The 22,423-nt window shown below is 38.1% G+C and overlaps 1 protein-coding gene across 1 annotated transcript in view; it reads left to right on the top strand.

Annotated features, from left to right (window-relative positions):
* The first annotated feature begins 402 nt into the window (after window positions 1–402).
* Epc2 (enhancer of polycomb 2) overlaps window positions 403–22,423 on the top strand; it is a 90,998-nt gene continuing 68,977 nt past the window's right edge. The window contains exon 1 of the mRNA XM_090342855.1: window positions 403–835. Coding sequence (XP_090198981.1) covers window positions 683–835 — 153 coding nt within the window. The 5' untranslated portion in view covers window positions 403–682. The remainder of the gene's footprint in view (window positions 836–22,423) is intronic.

Genomic DNA, 22,423 nt, shown 5'->3' with positions numbered 1-22,423 from the left:
CGACGCTCGGCGCGGCTGGGGGGGCGGGGGCCCTCGGCGCCCTCCTTCGGAGCGCCCTCCTCGGGAGCGCCTGGCCGGCGCGGGACCCGGCCGCGGAGGCAGAGGCGGCCGCGCCGGGGAAGCCGCGCACCTGGCACCTGCCACCCGGCGAGACAGCGGCGGCGACCGGCCGAGCCGGGCCGAGCCGAGCCAAGCCGAGGGGCGCCGCTGCCCCGCCGCCGCCGCCCCCTCGCCCGCGAACGGCTGGAGGCCCGGCACGCTCCCGCCGGCCGGCCGTGCCGCGGAGAGAGTGGGTGGGCAGGCGAGGGAGGGGAAGGCAGAGGAAGCAGGGAGGGAGGGAGAGGGCGAGGCGCGCTCCCGAGGCGGGGGCGCGCTCTCGCGCGGGCTGCCGGGATCGCTCGCCGCCGCTGTGGTAATGTCCGCCATGTTGGCCATGGCGCAGGGAGCGGATCGGGCGGGCGAGCGGCGGATCTAGAGTGTGGAAGCGGCCGCGGGCGGCGGGGGGCTGTTTTCGGGCGGGGTGGGCGCCCATGCTGTGGCCGGGGGCAGTGAGGAGGAGGAGGAGGAGCGGGCCGGCCGCGCTGCACTGAGGAAGGAGGTGGAGGAGGCGGCGGGAGTGCTCCCCCCCTCCCCGCCCGCCCCGCCGCCGCCGCCCGGGCTGTTCCTGTAAGGCGGGGAGACAATGAGTAAACTCTCCTTCCGAGCGCGGGCGCTGGACGCCGCCAAACCGCTGCCTATCTACCGCGGCAAGGACATGCCTGATCTCAACGACTGCGTCTCCATCAACCGGGCCGTGCCCCAGATGCCCACCGGGATGGAGAAGGAGGAGGAATCGGTAGGGACTCGAGTGTTTATTACCCCCCCCTTCCCTCCTCCCCCCTCCCCTTTGTCAGTCGGGCCTTGCCATTCACAGAGCTCCGTACGCTCGCTGGAGGGCGCCACTGCCGCTCTAACGCATGGGACCCTACGCTGGCGGAGTAGCGTAAACCCTCTCGGCCGGCGCAGCGCCCGCCCGCAGCCGCCATGTTGTTGCGTCCCAGTGTTGTGATTAGCTCGCTGCGCCGCTTACGCTGCCGTAAGGGGGCCTTGCCGTAAGCAGCGGCCGGGAATGGCGCAGGGAATGTGTTGGCCGTATTTGGCGTACGGCCTCTGTTTACCTTTTTTTTTTCTTTCTTTCTTTCTTTTCCTTTTAAATGAGCATTTCTTCTGTACGGGGTTCCTGCATCCTGGAGGACCCTTTGGTTTAGGAATATTTTCCTTCTGTTTTTTTTTTTGTTGTTGTTGTTGTTTTAAATTGGAGCTTGCATTGGGTTCCCTGTGGAATGACTTACGGGAAAGTCAAGCGCTTTGAAAACAAACACCTTCCTGCAAGGTGGAAGGCGCCGCTCGCCAGCGGGACCAGGCGGTGCCACCCGGCGGCGAGGCCGGGACTGCCGAGCCGGACGCAGCGTGTGACCGCGATCTGGCCGGGCGCGGGCTCTGCCTGCCCGCCGGCCTCCCCGTCCGCCCAGCTGGGACGAGCCGGCTCCGGCTCGGGGCGACGCGTGAGGTCGGAGCCGAGCTGCCCCGGAGGACATTTGGTCCTGGAAGGCGGCGGTGGTTTTAGAAGTTCAGGACCCAGTGCATCCCACTTGACAGATGCGCTCTTGATAATAAAATACCTTTTGGTAAAATGGTGTCCTCGCCGCCCCTCATAAATCAACTTTTTACATAAGAGGGCATTTCGTCTCATCTGACACAAGGAAGTTTTACGTAATGCAGCCTTTCGTTTCGTTTGACGGAGGGTGTATGGGCGCTTGTGGCGGTTGCTACTTGCTTGTGAAGTTCATAGTAACTGCACTCTCGAATTTCTTCAATGAACCTTCAGTCCCGCCTTATTGTCAACCTCGGGCGTGCGAGGATTGGTTCTCTCGCTTCTGTGACTGTCAAAAGAAAGCTCGAGGTTTCTGTGATTGGATTTCTCTTTTGACTATTAATATTACAGGAAATGCATTTCAGCTTTTGATTGGCTGCTCGAGTTCTGACCTCATTATGTTACTCTGTTATTACTACTTTCTGCTGTAATTTAACCAACATGTTCTAAGGCGTTTGGTTACCTGAAAGGCTTATTAACATTTTCAGAAGATAAATATGACAGTAGCATCAGGATGGACCTTAATTTTTTTTTTTTTGAAGAAGTAATATTGGGGGCCGGGAGTTTGGCCCTAGTGGTAGAGTGCTTGCCTAGCATGCAAGAAGACGTGGGTTCGATTACTTGGTACCACATACATAGAAAAAAGCCGGAAGTGGTGCTGTGGCTCAAGCGGTAGAGCTCTAGCTTTGAGGAAGTCCAAGGACAGTGCTCAGGCCCTGAGCTCAAGCCCAGGACTGGCAAAAAAAAAAAAAAAATGTAATATTGGAACCCAGCATCTACGACTAATTTTTAGGGCTAGTCATATTTAAGAATTTCTTGGCTTCTGTTTCATAAAAATAGATTCTAAGGTAACTCATTTTCAAATTAATACTGTGTACATGAACTCCTTGCATTTATTTCAGTTTTTAAATATATATATAGAAATTTCTTTTATGTTTTTTATTCTCCCCAATAGAAGGGTAACTTAATGAGTCATAAAAGTACTAATATTTTATACAATTAAGTGTGTCCTGTTATTTTAGAACTGGAGTCAAGAAACATTTTCTAAAATGAAAAGTTAACCCTTGGAAGATACATTATGGGTTAATTTTTTGCAGTCAGCACTTGGTCCTAAGTTTACCATATGTTTTAAGTGTTTTAATTATAATTTAGGTTTATTGTTGTATTGTAACAATGCCTGGCAAGTTCAAGGCTCTGAGTTCAAACCCCAGTACCACCCCCCCCCAAAGTAGCTAAAAATGAATGTTTAAGCCTCATCATAATGTTGTACTATTAACTTTCTCATTGTAACTCCAGGGATAGAACATTAGTGCTAAATTTGTCCTCCATTCACTAGCCTGCTTCACTTGCCCAATTTCAAAGAAGAAAAAAATCTGTTAAAGCTAGTGTAAACTCATTACTTCTGAATTCCTTTTTTTTTTTTTTTTTTTGGTGTCTGTCCTGTCCTGTAGCTTAAACATGAACTTAGGCCCTGGATGCTGTTCCCTCCTGAGCTGCCCCTCCCCACCATTGAAGATAAGAGTCTCCCGGATTTTTCTTGCCCTGGCTGACTTCAAGCTGCAATCCTCAGATCTCAGCCTACCTAGAATTACAGGCATGAGCCACTGATGCTCAGCTCTTTTGACTGGTATTTTATGCTTTTTTTAGTGTTTTGAGTGGAGGTCCATAAAAAAACCAAGCAAATCCTAATAGTAAGATTTATAATGTCTTTTGCTTCCCAGAAGTCTCAACTGGAGTGCTAGTTTTGTCTTTTATTTTTACAAAAAAAAGTGTGTGTGTGTGTATCAGAAGACTTGTTTTTTCATCAGTGACAGCCAGCCAGGTCACTTCTAGTCTTCTATTTACAGTTACTTTGTTGGTAGTATAATGCTCTGTGCATTGTACACATATGTATATATACACAAATATTTTGTATACTATATACTATTAGTATACATACTACATGTATAGTATATACATTATCTATGCTATTTTTATAGTATATATACTATGTATAATATTTGTATAGTATACTGTTGATACAGTATATATAGACATATACAGTGTATATAGTATATATCTTAAAGTTACAGGTTGATAACCAATTCTGATTTTCAGTAATATGTAACTTGTGCAGATGTTGTTTCACTTGAACTGTTTCAGTTCATTTTCAAATATTAACAAGTCTTAGTTGCCTTCATTTTTGTATATTCACATAGACTTGCAGACTACTAATAAAAATCCCTTAGCTTTTGAAAATGGTACTTTTTTTGTTTTTCTATTTTTGAATCATGGACTTGCCATGATTCAAACTCAAGCTGGCCTGGAACTTGTTTTGTAACCCCACTTGGCCTCAGGAACTTGAGATCTTGCTTCAGACTCCTCAGTACTGGTATTACATGTGTGCACCATCATGCCTAATTGAAGTTAAATCATTGATTGGAGATTCAAAACTGTGTTTTCCTGTTTGGCTAAAAAAATGTTTCATTTTGAAGAATACAAGGATAGTTTCACTCAGCCTCCTCTTTCACCTCCTCCATAAGGCAGTCTCCTCTGTGTCATTATGGAACTGTCCTTTGGATTTTGTTTGTGTAGTTAAGTTACCTTCTGGAAGTGCCGAGATGAGGTAATCTAAGTGTTCTTTAGCTGATAGCATGTTACTGTTGTTGCTAACCATATCATTTTCAGCTATTTCTCTTCTTTTGGACATACAACTTTAAAAAATTGTTGTTTTCTTTTTTGTGTCATTTCTGGGGCACAAAAAACTAAGGGCCTGGCTGCTGTCCTTGAGCTTTAGTACTCAGGTTCAAGTTGAGTGCTGTACCACCTTTAGCCACAGTTCCACTTTAAACTTTTTTTTTTTTGGTAGTTAATTGGAGGTAAGAGTCTCACAGGTTTTCCTACCTGGGCTGGCTTTGAATTATGATCTCCAGATCTCAGCCTCCTGAGTATCTATGGTTACAGGCGTGAGCCACCAGCTCCTGGCTAGTCAAAAAAATTAAAAAAAAGTATCTTTCTTCTTGTGTGTTCATTGTCTTTTAAGATGTACCAGTTGACATTCTCTTGTAACTTATTCTCTGCATTGTTACTCATGTATTTGGCTTATGTCCTATATTGTAAGCATATATTTGTTTGGAATCTAAACCAGAGAAACCAGTGTATAGTGTGACTGTTTTTAATATCTATTATCTACTGAATCCTTGTATATTTCACTTAATCTTTTTGTTTTAAATTAGTTTTCTTGTATAATTTTACATATTACAGGATGTACATATTTACATCAAGGGTTTAATGAATCGTGACATGTATACACCAAAAATGAGAACATTTTCAATGTTGTGTTTTGATGTAGCTAGTACCTCTCTATCTTAAGTTTGAAGCAAACACCAGTTTATTTTCTTTCACTAGCTATTAATCTTGCCTTTGGTAGAATTCATGTAAGTGGAAGTATACTTAATTGTATACAGCTTCTTTTACTCAGCTTGTTGCATACTTTTTTTGCTGAGTAGTATTCTATTGTATTGATACATAGTATATTCTTTTTTTGTGTGCGTGGGTGATGGGGCTTGAACTTGGCCTGGGCCCTGTTGCTGAGCTCTTCAGTTCAAGGCTGTTGCCTTATCCTTGAGCCAAGCCCCATGACCCACAGAAATTAAAAAAAAAAAAAGTTGAAGAACTTCAAAAGCTGATTACTGGGTCTATTGGGTTATTAAGTACAGTGTTTTCTGACTTTGCTCCATTTTCTTTTTCATGTTTTTTGTGAAACTGGAGATTAAACTCTCTTCTTTGTACATTTGTACATTCTAGGCATGCAGTCTACCACTGAAGTATATCCTCTGATCTGACTTTGCTCTTTGTTTTTTAGATTTTCTTTAATTAAAGAATTCATTAACATTGATTTTTATATCATATATCAAATGAAGTATTTAACAAGTATTCAAGAAGGGAATCTATATATACAATCACTGGCATTTAAATTTTAGAACATAATTAAAATTAGGCTGAGGGTTTGTATGTCATAGATACATATGAATCTATGTAATAAAACATTATGCCTATAGAGTCATAGATTTTTATGTCTATGTAGTTGTGTTTATATTTCCAATACCATGTCCATAGCATTGGATATGCAAATATTGAGTCCTCCCTCTTGTACTGTTTGGATCTAATTAGCTCATATTAAGGATATCATGCACCTTTTGTTCCTTTGGTCTTGACTTGTCTCACTAAACATGATTCGCTCTAGATTCATCCACTTCCCTGCAAATGCCATTATTTGATCTTGTCTGTTGGCTATGTAGAATTGCAGTGTGTGTGTGTGTGTGTGTGTGTGTGTGTGTGTGTATCACATTTTCTGTATACATTCATCTGCAGTAGGTTATCTGGATTGTTTCCATCACCTGGCTATTGTGAATAATGCAGAGATGAACATAGCTGAGCACGTGTCCTTATCATATCTTGGGTTATGATGTTCAGGATAGATGCCCAGGAGTGGTATGGCGGGATTGTAGGAAAGGTCAATTTTCAGTTCTTTAAGAAACCTCCACACTGCTTTCCAGAGTGGCTGAACTAGTTTACAATCCCACCAGCAGTGCAGTAGGTTCCTTTTTTTCCATAACCCTGCCAGCATCTGTCATTGAGTTCAAAATCTTGGCCATTCTTGTTGGGGTAAGGTGGTATTTTAGGATTGTTTTTATCTGCATTTCCTTTATGACCATGGATGATGAGCATTTTCTCATATGATTTTCTGCTATTTTAACCTCTTCTTTTGATAAGTCTCTCTTTAGTTCCCTTGCTCACTTAGTGATTGGTTTGTTGGGTTTGGGGGGGGGGGATTAGTTTCTTGAGTTCCCTGTAGATACTGGATATTAAGCATTTGTCTGATGTATTGTTGGTAAATATCTTTTCCCAGTTGGTTGGCTGTCTTTCTACTTTAGTGGCTATGCTTTTATCTGTGCAGAAACGTTGGAGAGAGGTAGTCTCTCTCCAATCTGTTGTGACCCTGGGATTCTGTTCAGGAATTTTTTGCCTGTGCCTATGAGTTCCAGTGTCTCTCCAACTCTATCATGTAGCATTTTCAAGGTTTCTGGTCTGACATTGAGGTCTTTGATCCATTTTGAGTTAATGCTTGTGCATGGCAAAAGGCTAGGGTCAATTTTTAGTTTTCTGCATGTGGCTGCCCAGTTTTGCCAGCACCAATAATTGAATAGGCTGTGTTTGTTCCACTAGATTTTCTTTTATCCTTCGTTTGTTGACTTTGCGCCATTATTTTTTATTTGAATGCTTGCTAAACTCAAGCATTTATAAGACGATTTATCCTAGTTTATTACTTAGATTTTTCTACTAGAATATAATCTTTGTCAAGGCAGTGATCTACTTGCTTTGTTCATAAATACAGTCCTTAGAAGTGTATCTGGCACATGCTTTGTAAATGTTTGTTGATGTTGAATGAGCTGCTGTTTCTTTTTCCATAGCTGTATGTGAGCTTGTATATGCTATCTTTATCTCCCCTCTCTTCCTCTTCCTCTCCTCTCCTCTCATCTCATGTATTTGTGTATACATGTGTGTATTTGTACATAATTCATAATTCATCAGTTAGATAACTTCCAGAAATTCTCTTTGGTTGCTTTAAGTTATGTATAATTTATTCTACATTTAACTATTAAATCTCTTTTTCTTAAGTCAACGGCCTCTTTAAATATACAGTAAAAAAAATACATTGGCAGCTGGGCACTGGTGGTTCATACCTGTTTTCCTAGCTATTTAGTAGGCTAAGGTCTGAGGACCACAGTTCGAAGTTTAGGCAGGAAAGTTTGTGACACTTGTCATCTAATTAACCACTAAAAGGTAGGAGTGGAGCTGTGGCTCAAGTGGTAGAGCACAAGTTTTGAGCAAAAAAAGGTCAGGGACAACACAGAGGTCCTGAGTTCAAGCCCCAGGATCAGCAACAAAACAACAAAAAGCCACCATAGATATAGTTTTAATATGTCTTTATCCTGTGGCAATTATCACTCAGGTATGCATATATTTGTGTGAGCTATATTTTCAAACATGATCCAAGGTCTATGAAAATCATGAGCATAATATTATTTATTCATTCTCTAATTTTTTGAGACAGGTTATTAATTTCTCTATAGCCAGGCAAGCATCAAACTCATACTTTTTCTGCTTTAGCTTCCTACATGTTGAGATTGTGCATCACTATAGCACTCAGTTTATTTTTGAAGGAAAGGTCATGATTGATTTGAATGGTAATCTCTCTCCTGTTATTTTTGCCGCTAAATATTTAAGTGATATTTGATTGGATGACAATTATTTAATGTCATTTCAAATTTTCTGATGTTAATGTATTTCCTATTTTGTAATAGAAAGATTCTATAGATTATAAAGTATGCAAATTGATATTGTACAAACATGAAACATTTCTTTCTTTTTTTTTTTTTTTTTTGGTGGGTCATGGGGCTTGAACTTGGCCTGGCTCTGTCCCTGAGCACTTCAGCTCAAGGCTACTGCCCTACCTCTGGACCTGGGTGTTGTCTCTGAGCTCTTCAGCCCAAGGCTACTACCCTACCTTTGAACGAAGCCCCACTTTTCATTTTTCTAGAGGTTCATTGGAGATAAGAGTCTCAGGTCCTTTTGTGCCCCGGTTGGCTTTGAACCTTTATCCTCAGATCTCACCCTCCTGAGTAGCTAGGATTACAGACGTGAGCCACTGAGCCCGGGTGAACCATTTCTATAAGTAAATGGCATGTCAAATTTTATCTAAATGACAGGTGTTCTCTAAGTAAGATATTGGGGAACTATTTAAAGGCATTTATATGTCCAAAGTATGTGTAAACTGGTGCGCTGGAGTTAGGACTTAAAATATAAATGTTGATGTTAGATGTCATGGAATTTAAATGGGTCGTTCATTTGTGGTAAGAAGCATGTATAGTTAGTTATTTGGAAGGTTAACAAAGTTACTGAGTCATCTTAATAGTTAACATCTAACATCATTACAAAAAGTTACATGTCAGTATAGTTGAGGGAACACTACTGGTGTATGTAGGTTAAGCTTTGGTTGTTGAATATATGAGCACAGGAATATTTAAAGCAAGTTTTATGGATGCTAAGTAGATTTAAGGAGACTATATGATGGCTTTTGTGTGTGCTTGCCTATCATTCTTGCCCTAGACTTTAGGAGGATAGCATTCTGTCATAGATTTTTCATACTTTTAGTTCTTTCTGCTTGTTTCCTTTCTTTTCTTTTGTTGTCTTCTATAATTTCAGTGTTTTACAATCCTAACACATAGAAGGCACTCAATGTATATTTGGTAAATGACTGAATAAAAACGGGCATGCAACCAGGTGCTGGTGGCTCCTGCCTGTAATCCTAGCCACTCAGGAGGCTGACATCTGAGGATAACAGTTTGAAGCAGAAGCCAGAAGTAGAGCTGTGGCTCAAGTAGTAGAACATTAGCCCTGAGCAAAATGGAAAAATAAACAAACAGGTTGGGAATGTGGCTTAGTGGTAAAGTGCTTCTCTAGCATGCATGAAGCCCTGGGTTGGATTACTCAGTACCACATAAACATAAGAAGCTGAAAGTGGCACTGTGGGATGTGGTTCAAGTGGTAGAGTGAATAGAGTGCTAACCTTGAGCAAAAGAAGCTCAGGGAGGGATAGAGCCCAGATCTTGAGTTCAAGCCACGTAAAAATTGGCATGGTGAGTAACTTGAACAAAATATAGAATTGTACCAGATTCCAGATGGCTTTGAATGGTAGGTAGGTCTAGGAGTTTTAAGAGTTTTCTATAAGAAAGAAATTAAGTCTGAAGTTGTCTATTCTGGTCCTGCTTTTGGGTTCTTGTTATCTTCTCTGAGCCTTAGGTTGTTCAGACCAGCTAACACTTACTGAGTGATAGTGCATTAAGCATGTGCCCAGTTACTTTGTTAAAATTCAGTAGATAGCTGGGCAATGGTGGCTCAGGCCTGTAATCCTAGCTACTCAGAAGGTTGAGATCTGAGGATCATGGTTCAAAGCCAGCCTGGGCATGACTTAAGACTCTTATCTCCAGTTAACCACTAGAAAACCAGAAGTGGCTCAAAGTGGCTCAGTGCTAATCTTGAGCTGAAGAGTTCAAGTCTGTACCCAAGCTCAGTGTTCAAGCCCCATAACCAACTCCCGCCCCCCCTCCCCAAAATTAGGCAGATAGTTTAGAACTGGCTATATCAAAAGGATCTGTAAGCTATAGGTCCTTCAGGAGCCAGTGACATTAATTTTACAAAACTGCTACCTAATCTTTTGAGAAGCAGTGTATGGTATTGGTCAACCATGTGCTGTGGAACAACACTCTATATAAGTTTGAGTCATTGTGCAGGCTAATGCCATTTATAAAATTCCACAGGCCTGTTGAGAGGATGAATTGTATGCACGAACAATTAGTAAAAGCTGTTATTTTCATTGTTACATTTCTTCCTGTTCAAAGTTCATATTCTAGAAATGGGTAGAGTGTTATTGGTCAAGATTACATCAGATTTCTACCTGTCTTTTTTTAAGCCAAATTTACAATTTTGGTTTTAGTATACTGTTGAATTTTGGTCAGAGCTTCTCTACGGGGCCGGAAAGCCCTGGTCAGAGTTCTGCTAATGGGTACAGAATGTGACTATAAGTTAGGAAGTTTATATTGAGGTTTTTACGTATTTTTATTGGTATTTCTTAATTGGACAAGGAGGATTTCACTGTGACATTTCCACACATGTATTCAGTGTATTCCAGTCAACCTGTCTCCCTCTATCATTTTCCTTTATCTCCTTCACCTTCTTCAAACAATTTTAACAAGTTCTATTGTTCTATTTTCATACATGCAGATACATTTCTTTAATCATAGTCTTCCTCATTCATCATCTTTCTAACACAACACTGTCTAGTGGTGTCCTCTCCCAACAGAGCCTGTTTTACATTCCTGTCATTCATTTTGTTTTAGTATGTATTAATTGCACCACATGCTTTTTTTGTCATACATTCATATATTTTACTCAGAGAATAGCCCTTTCTATGCATTTTTCTTTCCCCAGAGAAGTTACACTGTTTTAACTGATAACTTATCTGAAAGTGAATTTTACAAACTTTAAAATTTTAAAGTATGGCGATAAGATTAAAATGAAAGAAGTTTCCTTAGTTCTTTTTCTTCTTCTGAACTCAGGGCCTTGAGCTAGTTAGATAAGCATTATACTTTTGACCTTTTTTTTTTTTGCTTTAATTTATTTTCCAGGTAAGGCCTCACTTTTTTCTGGGACCAGCCTTTGACCTTCCTGGTCTTACCTATGTCTTTGGCATAATTGGGATCCCAGTCATGTACCACCATTCCCTGCTTTTTTTTTTTTTTTTGCTTGAACTTACAGCCTGATCACTGTCCTTGAGTTTTCTACCACTTGAGGCATAGCTCCATTTCCGGCTTTTTCTGTGTATGTGGTACCAGGGAATGGAACCTAGGGTTTTGGTTTCATGCGTGCTAGTCTCTACCACTAAGCCATGCTCGCCCCCCCACACTTATTTGTTCAGATGGAATTTTGTTAAGTTTTCTGTCCTCCCAATCATTTCCTCTTGAGTATTATAGGAATAGGCCACCATATTTGACTTTACATTAATATTCAGAGTTTTGTGTGGCCCCAAAGAAAATTATTGGACCTTCTTAGTCCTTGGTTCATTTTTTTATTAAAGAATTTATTAACATTGATTTTTACATCATATTTCAAATGATGTGTTTAACAAACAGGTATTCAAGAAGGGAATCTCTATATACAATCACTGACACTTAGATTTTAGAACAAAATCAAAATTAGGCTGGGCGTTTGTATGGCTTAGTTCATTTTTGAAATAAAATTAGATCAAGTGACCTTTAAATTATCATTTCATCTGAACATTTCTTGAATTTAATTCACATTTCTTTCTACTGGGCCTATTGTCTAGACTGTTAATTAGATTTACAAAAAGTTCTAGGAAATGTAAATACTAAAAGTTAACTTCTTCACATTTCTTAGATGCCATAGTTTGGTTTATAGTTGTTAAAATAATGATATTCAATAATACTATCTGTACATGGTATAAAAGGTGTAGAGTAGATCTTACCTATGCCTAATAATTGATTTTTCCTTCAATTTGACAGAGCATTCTGTGTATTTCTTGGATATGATAATTTACCTTATTTTTTCTCTTGAGTATGTATACAAGTGTATATATGAAATATATATATATATATATATATATATATATATATATATATATATAAAGAGAGAGAGAGAGAGAGAAAGAGAGGGAGTTTCTCATGTCCCAACCAGACTAAATAAGTGGGAGTGAAGGTGGTAGTAGAAGTAGGAACAGAGAATGAAGAGAAAACTTATTTTCCTAGCCAGATTAACTACCTAAAGGAAGTTATATTTGTTTTATTCCGTATCCAAGGCAAGTAAAATAGTACTTTCATGACCTAAGTCATGGGAAATTTGTAGTATATGTTGACTGTGACTGTAGCCACTTGGATTAAGTTTGTACTACTAAACATGAAGTTTTCCATCTTGATTTCAAGTAATGGTAATTAGTAGATGGGATTGACAGAGGAGGAAAGGCTAATAGGAATAAGCTATGAAAAGGAGTCCAGTGGCCATAGAAGTCCATCATTGGTATTTGATTTTTTTCTTTTTTTTGCCAGTCCTAGGCTTGAGGCTCAGCGCCACTTCCAGCTTTTTTCTATGTATGTGATACCAAGGAATCGAATCTGGGTCTTTGGGCATGCAAGGCAAGCACTCTACCACTAGGCCAGACTCCCGGCCCCTTGGTTTTTATCTTTGTCTACATTATATAAATAGTACACAACTGCAAATTTTCTTACTCCATTATCCAGGATGGTTTCTTGTTTAAATAATGCTGTGGAAGCAAATGATAATCACTTTCAGATTCTCCTTAGCACCATTTTCTTATATATGTCTACTTTTTTAGGTTTCTTTTTTTTTCCTGTCAGCTAGTATTACTGTGAAGTATTAGAGTGTAGAAGAGTCAGCCTGCTAGCTCTCTTTTTCATGCTTACTTTCCATTTTTTTTCCCTTATGGTCAGAGAGTATGAAGATTGTTGTTGAATTGGCATTGTTAGTTATATTACTTATTTGATTAAAAAAAAAGTTGTAAAGGGAAGGGGGAAAACAAGATGATTGGAGGGTGTAGGGGAAGGGAAATGAGGACAAAACCATAAGAAGGGGTATCAGTGTATGAGAAGTAATGGCACCCATCTCGTGAATGTAACTGTAATCCTTCTCTACATTACCTCTATAATAAAAAATAAAATGAAAAAAAAATTGTTGCAATTTTGACATTTTTTTGTGACTTAGTTCCAATACCCACCTCTGTCATTTTGACTAGTAAACACTGTGGAGGAGAATTATTCCAAATAGTGGTTATGGTTTTTTTTTTTTTTTTTTTGCCAGTCCTGGGCTTTGAGCTCAGGGCCTGACCACTGTCCTTGGACTTTCTCAAGACTAGAGCTCTACCACTTGAGCCTCAGCACCACAACAAGCTTTTTTTCCTAAGTATGTGGTACCGAGGAATCGAACCTGGGTCTTCATGCATGCTAGGCAAGCACTCTACCACTAGGCTAAACTCCTGGCCCCCAAGTTTTTTTTTTGTTTTTTTGTTTTTGTCGGGATAATGTAAAAAGGGGTTACAGTTAAATTCATCGGGTAGTAGGTGCATTACTTTTCACACATTGATACCCCTTCTCATGTTTTTGTCCCCATTTCTCTCACCTCTCCTCCTCCCAAATACCTTGTTTTTCCCCTTCCCTTCCCTATTTCATATAAATAAATGGATATACAGTATACCAGGTAACAAAGTCAGATACAGTAACCACATGAGATTAACCATAAGAGCAGAAAAAGACAAGAGAAATAATATAGTGCATTAAGAACAACAATCACAGAAGATGCAAGTTTGTTTTTTTTTAAATAAAGACTTAAGTAGGCCGAGAGTTTGACCCAGTGGTAGAGGGCTTGCCTGGCATGCTTGAAGACCCAGGTTTGATTCCTCAGTACCACATGCAAAGAAAAAGCTGGAAGTGGTGCTGTGACTCAAGTGGTAGAGTGCTAGCCATGAGAAAGCCCAAGGACAGTGTTCAGACCCTGAATTGAGGACAGGCAACCCCCGCCCACCACCACCAAAAAAAAAAAAAGAGAGAAAAGAAAACAACAAGCAAACAAACAAAAAACCCCAAAGGCTTAAGTCTGCCTTACATACCACTTACCAGTAACTGCTATTTATTAACAATGTTTTGTAATTCCATAAACAAATATGAAGTATAAAATAGTAAAATATACAAAAGTATTTCCATGCATCATTATTTGGTATAGTTTCCTGTTTTTTTTCTCTTGTCAATTAAAATACATGTTTGTTTTTTGTTTTTGCCAGCCCTGTGGCTTGAACTCAGGACCTGGGCACTGTTCTTGAGCTTCTTTTTGCTCAAGGCTAGCACTCTACCACTTCAGCCACAGAGAAATCAAACCCAGGGCTTCATGCGGTCATTAAGCCATATCCTAGGCCTTAAAATACATTTTTATAGCTCTAAATCATTACCAAATTAATGCCTGTATTTTCTTCTTTCTCTATCTTTGTGGCAGAGCAGTTAACAAAGTGATTAAAATAAATTGAAGACCTTGAAAATTAGTGGTGAAGAGAACTAAATCTTTAGCTTGTTCTTAGAGTAATAATACTGCTAATCCTGCTTAATATCTGTTGCCTATGTTAATAAATGAAGAGAATATTAAATTGGTTAAGATTTAGGAAATTTAACAATTATTTTCTGCCCAAGTTTATGGGTCTTCTGTCAGCTTTTTTTGTATGGATATTTTAGATATCTATGACCCTTGAGGCTCAGAACTCTCCATGAGACTTTCTGTTGCCTAAATGTAACCCCATTCCTGTTTATCGCTGTCCCAGATATTTAGGCAGGCTACAGATCTTACTACCCTCATTGTAAAGGAGATACTACTGTTCTTTTCATATTTAATTTTCTGATAGCTGTTCAAAATGGAAAAATAATAGGCCTATATGATTTAAAGATAAAAATTTAACAGCACAGAAGTTAATAGACAAAGTATCTTTCTGTAGATCTTATTCTGTGGAGGCAGCAGAGTGTGTGTGTGTGTGTGTGTGTGTGTGTGCACATATGTTGGAGAAAAAAAATCTCTGGGCAAATGCTTTTATTTGATCAGGTAGACAGTTATTTGCCTTGTACTCATAAGTAATTTGTTGTTGTTGGTCATGGGGTGCTGTCCCTGAGCCTTTAGTTCAAGGCTAGCCCTCTACCACTTGAGCCACAGCGCTGCTTCCAGTTTTCTGGTGGTTAATTGGAGATAAGAGGCTCATAGTCTTTTGTGCTTTGGCTGGCTTTGAACCACAATCCTCAGATCTCAGCCTCCTGTGTAGGATTACAGGAGTGAGCCACCAACGTCCAGCTTATAATATTTTACTGTGCTAGTAATTTCTCAGTCTAGAGTCATAGAGTTTGATTTTTTTTCCCTTTTCACCTTAAAAGGAATTGAGAATTGGCAAATTGTAGCTTTGTATTTTGTCAGTACTTGGGTTTGAAATCAGGACCTCATACCCAGCTTGCTTGCTTGCTTGGCTATCACTCTATCCACTTGAACCATTCCTCTTTGGCCTGCATCTTGCTGTTTATTTTGGAGCTAGAGCCTCAGGGACTTCTGCCCAGGCTGGCCTTGAATTGTGATCCTCTAGATCACATTCTCTTGATTAGCTAGGATTACAGGTATGAGCCACCTGCTCTTAGCCCAACTTGTAGCTTTCTGTTAAGCTGTTTAGAGTTAAGATAGCACATCTTAACCTGTCATTCATGTGTGAATTTTGTTGTCAGTAAAACCTTCATAGGAATTTTGTATATATTCTTGTATACATATAAACATAAAATCAGATTAACTATGAGTTAAGTTACTTGGTATATTTTCTTTAGCATTTATTTTGGACTCAGGACATCAGTTGGGTACATTTTTTGAAGAAAGTTATATTTCAATTATGATGTTGGCAAGTCCTCAAACTTTCACTGTAGTTTTTGTGATGCTTATTCAGTATTAACTTCTTGAGCAGTCTGCATGGATTATAGGTCAGTCTTTTCTTTATATTATTTTATGGCACAGTGAATGGCATATGGTATCACTAAATATTTATTGAATATAAACCAAAACCTATACACTTTTCACACAAGAAGAATAATTGGTATCTATTTCTAGTCAGCTTATAGTTAGGTAAGAAATGAATTGTGTACAAATGCTTCTATGTGAGATATATAATATGGATAGTAAAAGTAATACTGTGAAAATTTATATCACAAATACATGATTTGATTTAGTAAGGTACTAGTTCATAATACTATACTTAAGCTGCAATATACTACTGAGTTAATTTTTACAAGTTAGTCTTAAAGTTATTTCTGTTTGCCAGAATACCATGCACTTTTTCCTTTTAATGACTTATGATTACTTTCATATAGAAATGTATGTGTGATACTCGGTAGAATGTTCAGAGGATTGAGGACAGGAAGGGCCTGATGTTCATACATGTAGTTCCAGCAACTCAGGAAGTAAAAATCAGAAGGATAATGGTTAGAGGCCCTGCCCCAGTAAGTTTACAAGATTTCCTCTAAACCAATAAAAATCTGGGCATTGGTGGTATCTGCTAGATAATTCCAGCTACCTGGTTCGGGGTCCAGGCTAGCTCGGGCAAGAAAAGTGAGACCCCCTTGAAAATTAATGAAAGCAAGTAGGGCTGAGGTCATGACTAAACTGGCAGAATATGTACCTACCAGTCTCGAGGCCCTGAGTTCAAACTCCAGCATAACCCAATTTTTCTGGTTCAGCATAAATTTAGGTAAAAAATATTATAAATAATCCCCACTAAAACAATTGAAGAATTCAAAAACATGAAGGATGTCACAAGAAACAATTCTACTTGATTTTAATATAAGAAATACATTTTACTTACCTTGGTGAAAAGCACAGTAGCTGGTTTATAACGAGTTGTGAGAAGATTGTTTATCCATTGAATGTGCTGGATTGGAAGGAGCTGCCCTTCAGCTTTACTAGAGATAGTTCAGCTACTTAGTTGAATTATCAGGTCTTTCAAAATATAAGAAACATGAAAGAATTTAGGTCAGAGATTCTCAAACTTAGCAAGTATCCACATCCTTTGGATAGTTTCTGAGAACACCAGTCAGAGGCTCACCCTCGTAGTATCTAATTAAGTAGATCTAGACTCAGGCCAAAGCAAAGATCTTGCATTTGTAATGAGTTTCTGGGTGATGCTACTTGTCTGGGAACTTCGTTTTGAGAACCTTAGTTTACAAGGTGGAAGAATGGTTCTTGGCCATATCTGGGGTGCTTTAATAAAGTTAATGTGTAGGTTTTAATTCTAAATTTCCAATTAAATCACAATGAAGTGGTGTCTCTGATACAGAAGGTGATAGATATTCTCATACAGTATTGTGATGATCGTTATAGATAGAAGGGAATTGATGTATGTGCTCATAATCCACGCCTCTTGTTTTAGTATTTTAATATTCCTTTCAGGATTCTTTTTTTTTTGCCAGTCCTGGGCTTGAGCTCAGGGCCTGAGCACTATCCTTGGACTTTCTCAAGGCTAGAACTCTACCACTTGAGCCTCAGCACCACTTCCAGTTTTTTCTATATATGTGGTACCAAGGAATCGAACCCGGCCTTCGTGCTTGCTAGGCAAGCACTTTAACCACTAGGCCAAGTTCCTGGCCCTCAGGATTCTTTTCTATATGCTCTAATTAGTTGATTTTCAAACTCTTTCAACTGACTCATTATGTGTGTATAACCAAAATAAAGTACACTTTAATAGCCACATACCCATGTATAGAGATATATAATTGATTTTCATTATTGGAGGTAGCTATGGTTTATAAAGCTGCCAAGGACACAGAATTATTGTGTACTAACTGAGCCACTGTTCCTACTTAGAAAAACAGGATTGAGTTCCTGCAAGCAGTTTTCATCAACTGGTGAATATATAAAGGTTATGTGTATTTCTGTTTAAAAATACCTCACTCAATATATGGCTAATTCTTTGACATTGAACTCAGTCACTAGTCTAAGCAAAACTTATATGTATTACATATTTTCAGTATAAGGCACATTGTAACCTTCCTGTGCTTAGAAACATTAGGATGTACTACACTTGAGAGTATCGTAAAATCATCTACGAAAGTACAAAATTGTAAAAAGTATGTCATGAAATAGAATGTGAGGACATTTGTTTACAGATGAAATAAATCATTCTCATGTGATTTTAGTTGAGAACATTTGTGTAGGGTGACTTGAAATTTTCAGTTTTGCACATGTCTAAGAATTATATCAAATGTGTATTAATTTTAGTGTCACGAAAGTCACTTAGTAGGCAAATCTGTAAATGTGCAAATACCTATTTTGGAAATACCTATATCTGCTGGATATTATTTCGCTTTTCAATTTAGTTAAAATATTTTTGGTCATTGATTTAATTGATTTACTGGTCATTCAACCCATAGTTTGAAAAACACTAGTATAATTATTTTAGTAACACGTGAAATATATTTCTGTGCAGTGACTGGTGTGTTAATTATATGTACTTACCGGTTTTTCTTTCTATATTAGGACACAGAGTATTTAATCAATGAAGGGCAAGGTTCTTCCAAGTAGATAGCTTATATTTCTACTAGATTGTTATTGTTGGGTTTGTTGTGGAAGTAGTACATGAGGTAGTGATGGTGGCAAAAGACTAGAAACTCAGCTAATTAGGAAAGCATTGGAAATGTGATTTGCTAACTGTGGTTTTTCAAAACAATTGAGACAAAACCAATTTAAACACCTTGTAGAACATTATTCTTTAAATTTCATGTAATCTCATTTTATGTCAGGATTTTAAAATTGAGATTTGTGGTACCTTAATAGGCATGATAGGGTCTGTGAACTACTTCTTCCGTCTACCTGCCAAAGAATAATCCATGCTGAAGTAAATGTGAGGACTTATTACCATGGAGTAAATGATTTAGAGGAGGTTAGGAATAACATGTTAGCTGATAATGTACTTTAGGTCTCAATGAATATGAATCATGAAGGAAGTTTGCAAACTTTAGGCTGAGTTTACACTGAGAGGAAAATCAGAATACTGATACTTTTTACCTGCCATGTGTCACTGAAATGCTTAAAATATGGTGATTATTAGGAAGGTAATTAAGCACTGAGCAAGTTTAGCTATTGCTTATCTGTATTGCCATGGTTTTATGTTTAGAAATTGAGATCAAATTAAAAGTACTCTAACTACTGTCAGGATATTAATAAAACATGGAAAACTGCATGCTGTACGGGTTAGTAGTATAGTAGAACAAAATGACCATTGTAAATAGGCACAGACACTAAAGCTTGTCTTAAAATAGTTAATTTCTCTAAGCTAGGGGAAAACAAAGCTCAAAAATAACTTAGTTTTTTTTTTCTTTTCTGTTTTTGGATACAAATTAAGTATACCATTATTTAAAATGCTTGGGGTCATAACTGTTTCAGAAGTGACATTGTTTTCAAGTTTTGGAATATTTGTGCTTATATATATACATGTATGCATATATGTATGTATGGCAATATTTTAAGATGGACTTAAATTTAAATATAACATTAATTTGTTTCCTATGTACCTCATAGTCTTAAAATGACTTATTTTTTTAGTGTTCCTCATTGAGAGGATTAAGTGAAGAATTTTCTTTATTTTTAAGTGTAAAATTTAACTGCCTTCCATTTTAATGTGGTTATATTTAATTTATTATAAATTTCATATAAGATCACAAAAATTAGCCAGGCACTGGTAGCTCACGCCTGTAGTCCTAGCTACCCAGAAGGCTGAGTTCTGAGGATAGTGGTTCAAAGCCAGCCTGGGCATGAAAATCCTTGAGACTCTTATCACCAGTGAACAACCAGAAAACTGAAAGTGGCACTGTGGCTCAAATGGTAGAGTGTTAGCCTTGAGCTGAAGAGCTCAGAGACAGCTCCCAGGCCCAGAGTTTAAGCTCCATAACCAACAAAAGAAAAAGAAATCACAAAAGTTATACAGGTGTCATGTAATATTTTGACACATGGGTACACAAATATTTGAAATAAATTAGGAGCTGAAGCCATAGTTTATTAAAGCAAGTACTTACCATGAGATAGGCTATAGGATTAGATTAGTCTCTAGCACTAATAAATAACATACATAAAGCTAAACCACATCTATTTCCTCAAATGTTTATTATTTATTTTCTACTCTCCTCTGCCCTCTTCTTGCTCCCTCTCTCTTTTCTTCCTTTTTTTTTTCCCTGTTTCATGACAGACTTTACTTAAATAGCTCAGGCTATCCATGAACTCATAATCCTTCTGCTTCTCTGTTATAAACTGGGATTATAGGAGGGCCTGGCTTAATACTTTATGAGAAAAATATTCAATATCTTTCTAGCTTTTTGAAAATTATAGTATATAATTGTTACCTGTGGTCATTCTATTATGCAGTAGCTCACCAGAACATTTTATTCCTATTGAAAGTGATTTACTACACATTTGTCATCTTTTGCCCATCTCCTTTTTTTTTTTTTTTTTTTTTTTTCGGTCAGTCATGGGGCTTGAACTCTGAGCTGTTCCTGAGCTCTTCAGCTCAAGGTTGCCTCCCTGCCTCTGCAGCCACAATACCACTTCCAGTTTTCTGGTGGTTAATTGCAAATGAGTATCGGGACTTTGCCTGGACTGACTTTGAACCTCAATCCTCAGATCTCAGCCTCCTGAGTACCTAGGGTTGCAGGCATGAGCTATGGTGCCCTGCCCTTTCCCTTTGCTTGTTAGCTTCTGGTAATCACTATTTGATTCTAAAATTCTGTGAAACTTAACTTTAAAAAATTCTACATATAAATTAAGATTATGTGGTACTTGTTTTTCTGTGCATGGCTATGATTTTACAAATGATGGCATTTTATTTATTGTGTGTACATACTACATTGAAAAATCTGTTCAAGTCAGTTGATAGACAAGGGTTATTTTTACTTCTTGCCTGCTGTGGATAGTGCTGCAATAAACATGAGAGTATGCATGTTTCTTAAAAATACTGAGTTGGTTTTTTTGCAGATAGGATTGCTGTGCCCTATAGAAGTTTTCTTTTAATTTTTTGGCAGCTTACATCATGGTTTACATTTTCACCGGTGTTCAAGGGCTCCCTTTTCTCATATCCTTGCCAACTGTTATCTTTTGTCTTTTTTATAGTAGCCATTCTTAAGAGGTGATACCTCATTGTGGTTTTGAATTTACGTTTTTCTGATAATACTGATGTTGAATATTTTTTCATATACTTATTGGCATTTGTCTTTTGAGAAATGTTTCTTTAGGTCTACTGCTCAATTTGTAATTTTGTTTCTTTTTGTTTTGTTTGCTGGAATTCATTCTTCCTTTCATATGTGTAGTTTTACAATTACACAACTATTTTCTTCCATTGTATATGTTGTCTCTTCACTACTTTGTTTTCTTTGCTCCTCAGAAACTTTTTTTGGTTGTTGGATGAATTGGATGAATTGCATTGTCTGTTTTGTTTTTGTTTCCTTTGTCCAAAGTCCTGAAGCATCTTTTTCTTAGTCTTTTTTTTTTTTTTTTCAAGGCTAGCACTCTACCAACTTTGAGTCACAAGTCCACTTCCAGGTTTTAGGTACATAATTGGAGATAAGAGTCATATGGCCTTTACTGCTCAGGTTGGCTTTAAACCAGATCTTGGCTTCCTTGGCTAGGATTGCAGGCATGAACCACCAATACTTAGCTTTTTGTTTTCTTCTTTAGTTTACTGGTTTGAAGCTTTGCATTTTAGTGTTTAAAACTTTAAGTTTTAAGATTTTTTTAAGTATGTCATGAGAGGGTGGTCTAGTTTCGTTCTTCTATGTGCATACTTAATTTTCCCAGTATCATTTTTGGAAAGGCCTTTATCCATTGTACAATCTTAGGAACTTTGTTAAAAACCAGTCCACTGTAAATGTGCATGTTCATGTCTATGCTGTCAATTCTATGTATGTGTATGTGCTTTGCCAATACCATGTTGATTTGATTAATGTAGGTCTGTAGTTTATTTATAGTTTGTTCTTTTTGCTCTTGGTCAAGATTGCTGTGAGGTTTGTGATTTTTTTTTTGTTTTGTTTTTATTAGTAGTATCTGGTTGGATTATTGTGGGTCCACACAAATTGTAGAATTCTTTTTCCTGGTTATACAGTGAGTATCATTAGTATATTGTAGGGATTGCATTGAACTTGTATAGTATTGATATTTTAGCAAGTTTTATTCCTTGTCTATTATTTTCCTTTTTTTTTTTTTTTTTTTTGGTTTCCAATTTGGATGCTCATTATTTCTTCTCTTTTCTTGTCTGATTGCTTTGGCTAGGAGTTCTAGCACTAAATTGAATAAAAGTAAGCATGGACTCCCTGATTTGTTTCATGTGTTAGAGTAAAACTTTCAGCTTTCAGTATAGCTTTTGGCTTATTATACATAGAGTTTACTGTATTGAAGTTTATGCCTTCTATGCTTAATTTTTTCTATTTTATTATTTAGGGATGTTGGATTTTATTAGGTACCTTTTTTGGATCTGTTGATGATTATATGGTATTTATAGTCTCCTGTTAGTGATATATCATCCTTATTGATTTTTGCATATTGAACTACAGGTATGGAATTTTCTACTCATAGTGTGATTTTGGCTTTCAGACTAAGGATGTTCAAACTGTTATT

Source organism: Megascapheus bottae, chromosome 12 (assembly GCF_031878675.1).
Source record: "Megascapheus bottae isolate mThoBot1 chromosome 12, mThoBot2.hap1, whole genome shotgun sequence".
Classification (NCBI taxonomy): domain Eukaryota; kingdom Metazoa; phylum Chordata; class Mammalia; order Rodentia; family Geomyidae; genus Megascapheus; species Megascapheus bottae.
The sequence above is the reverse complement of the archived record's forward strand: the minus strand, read 5'-3'. Positions and strand labels throughout refer to the sequence as shown.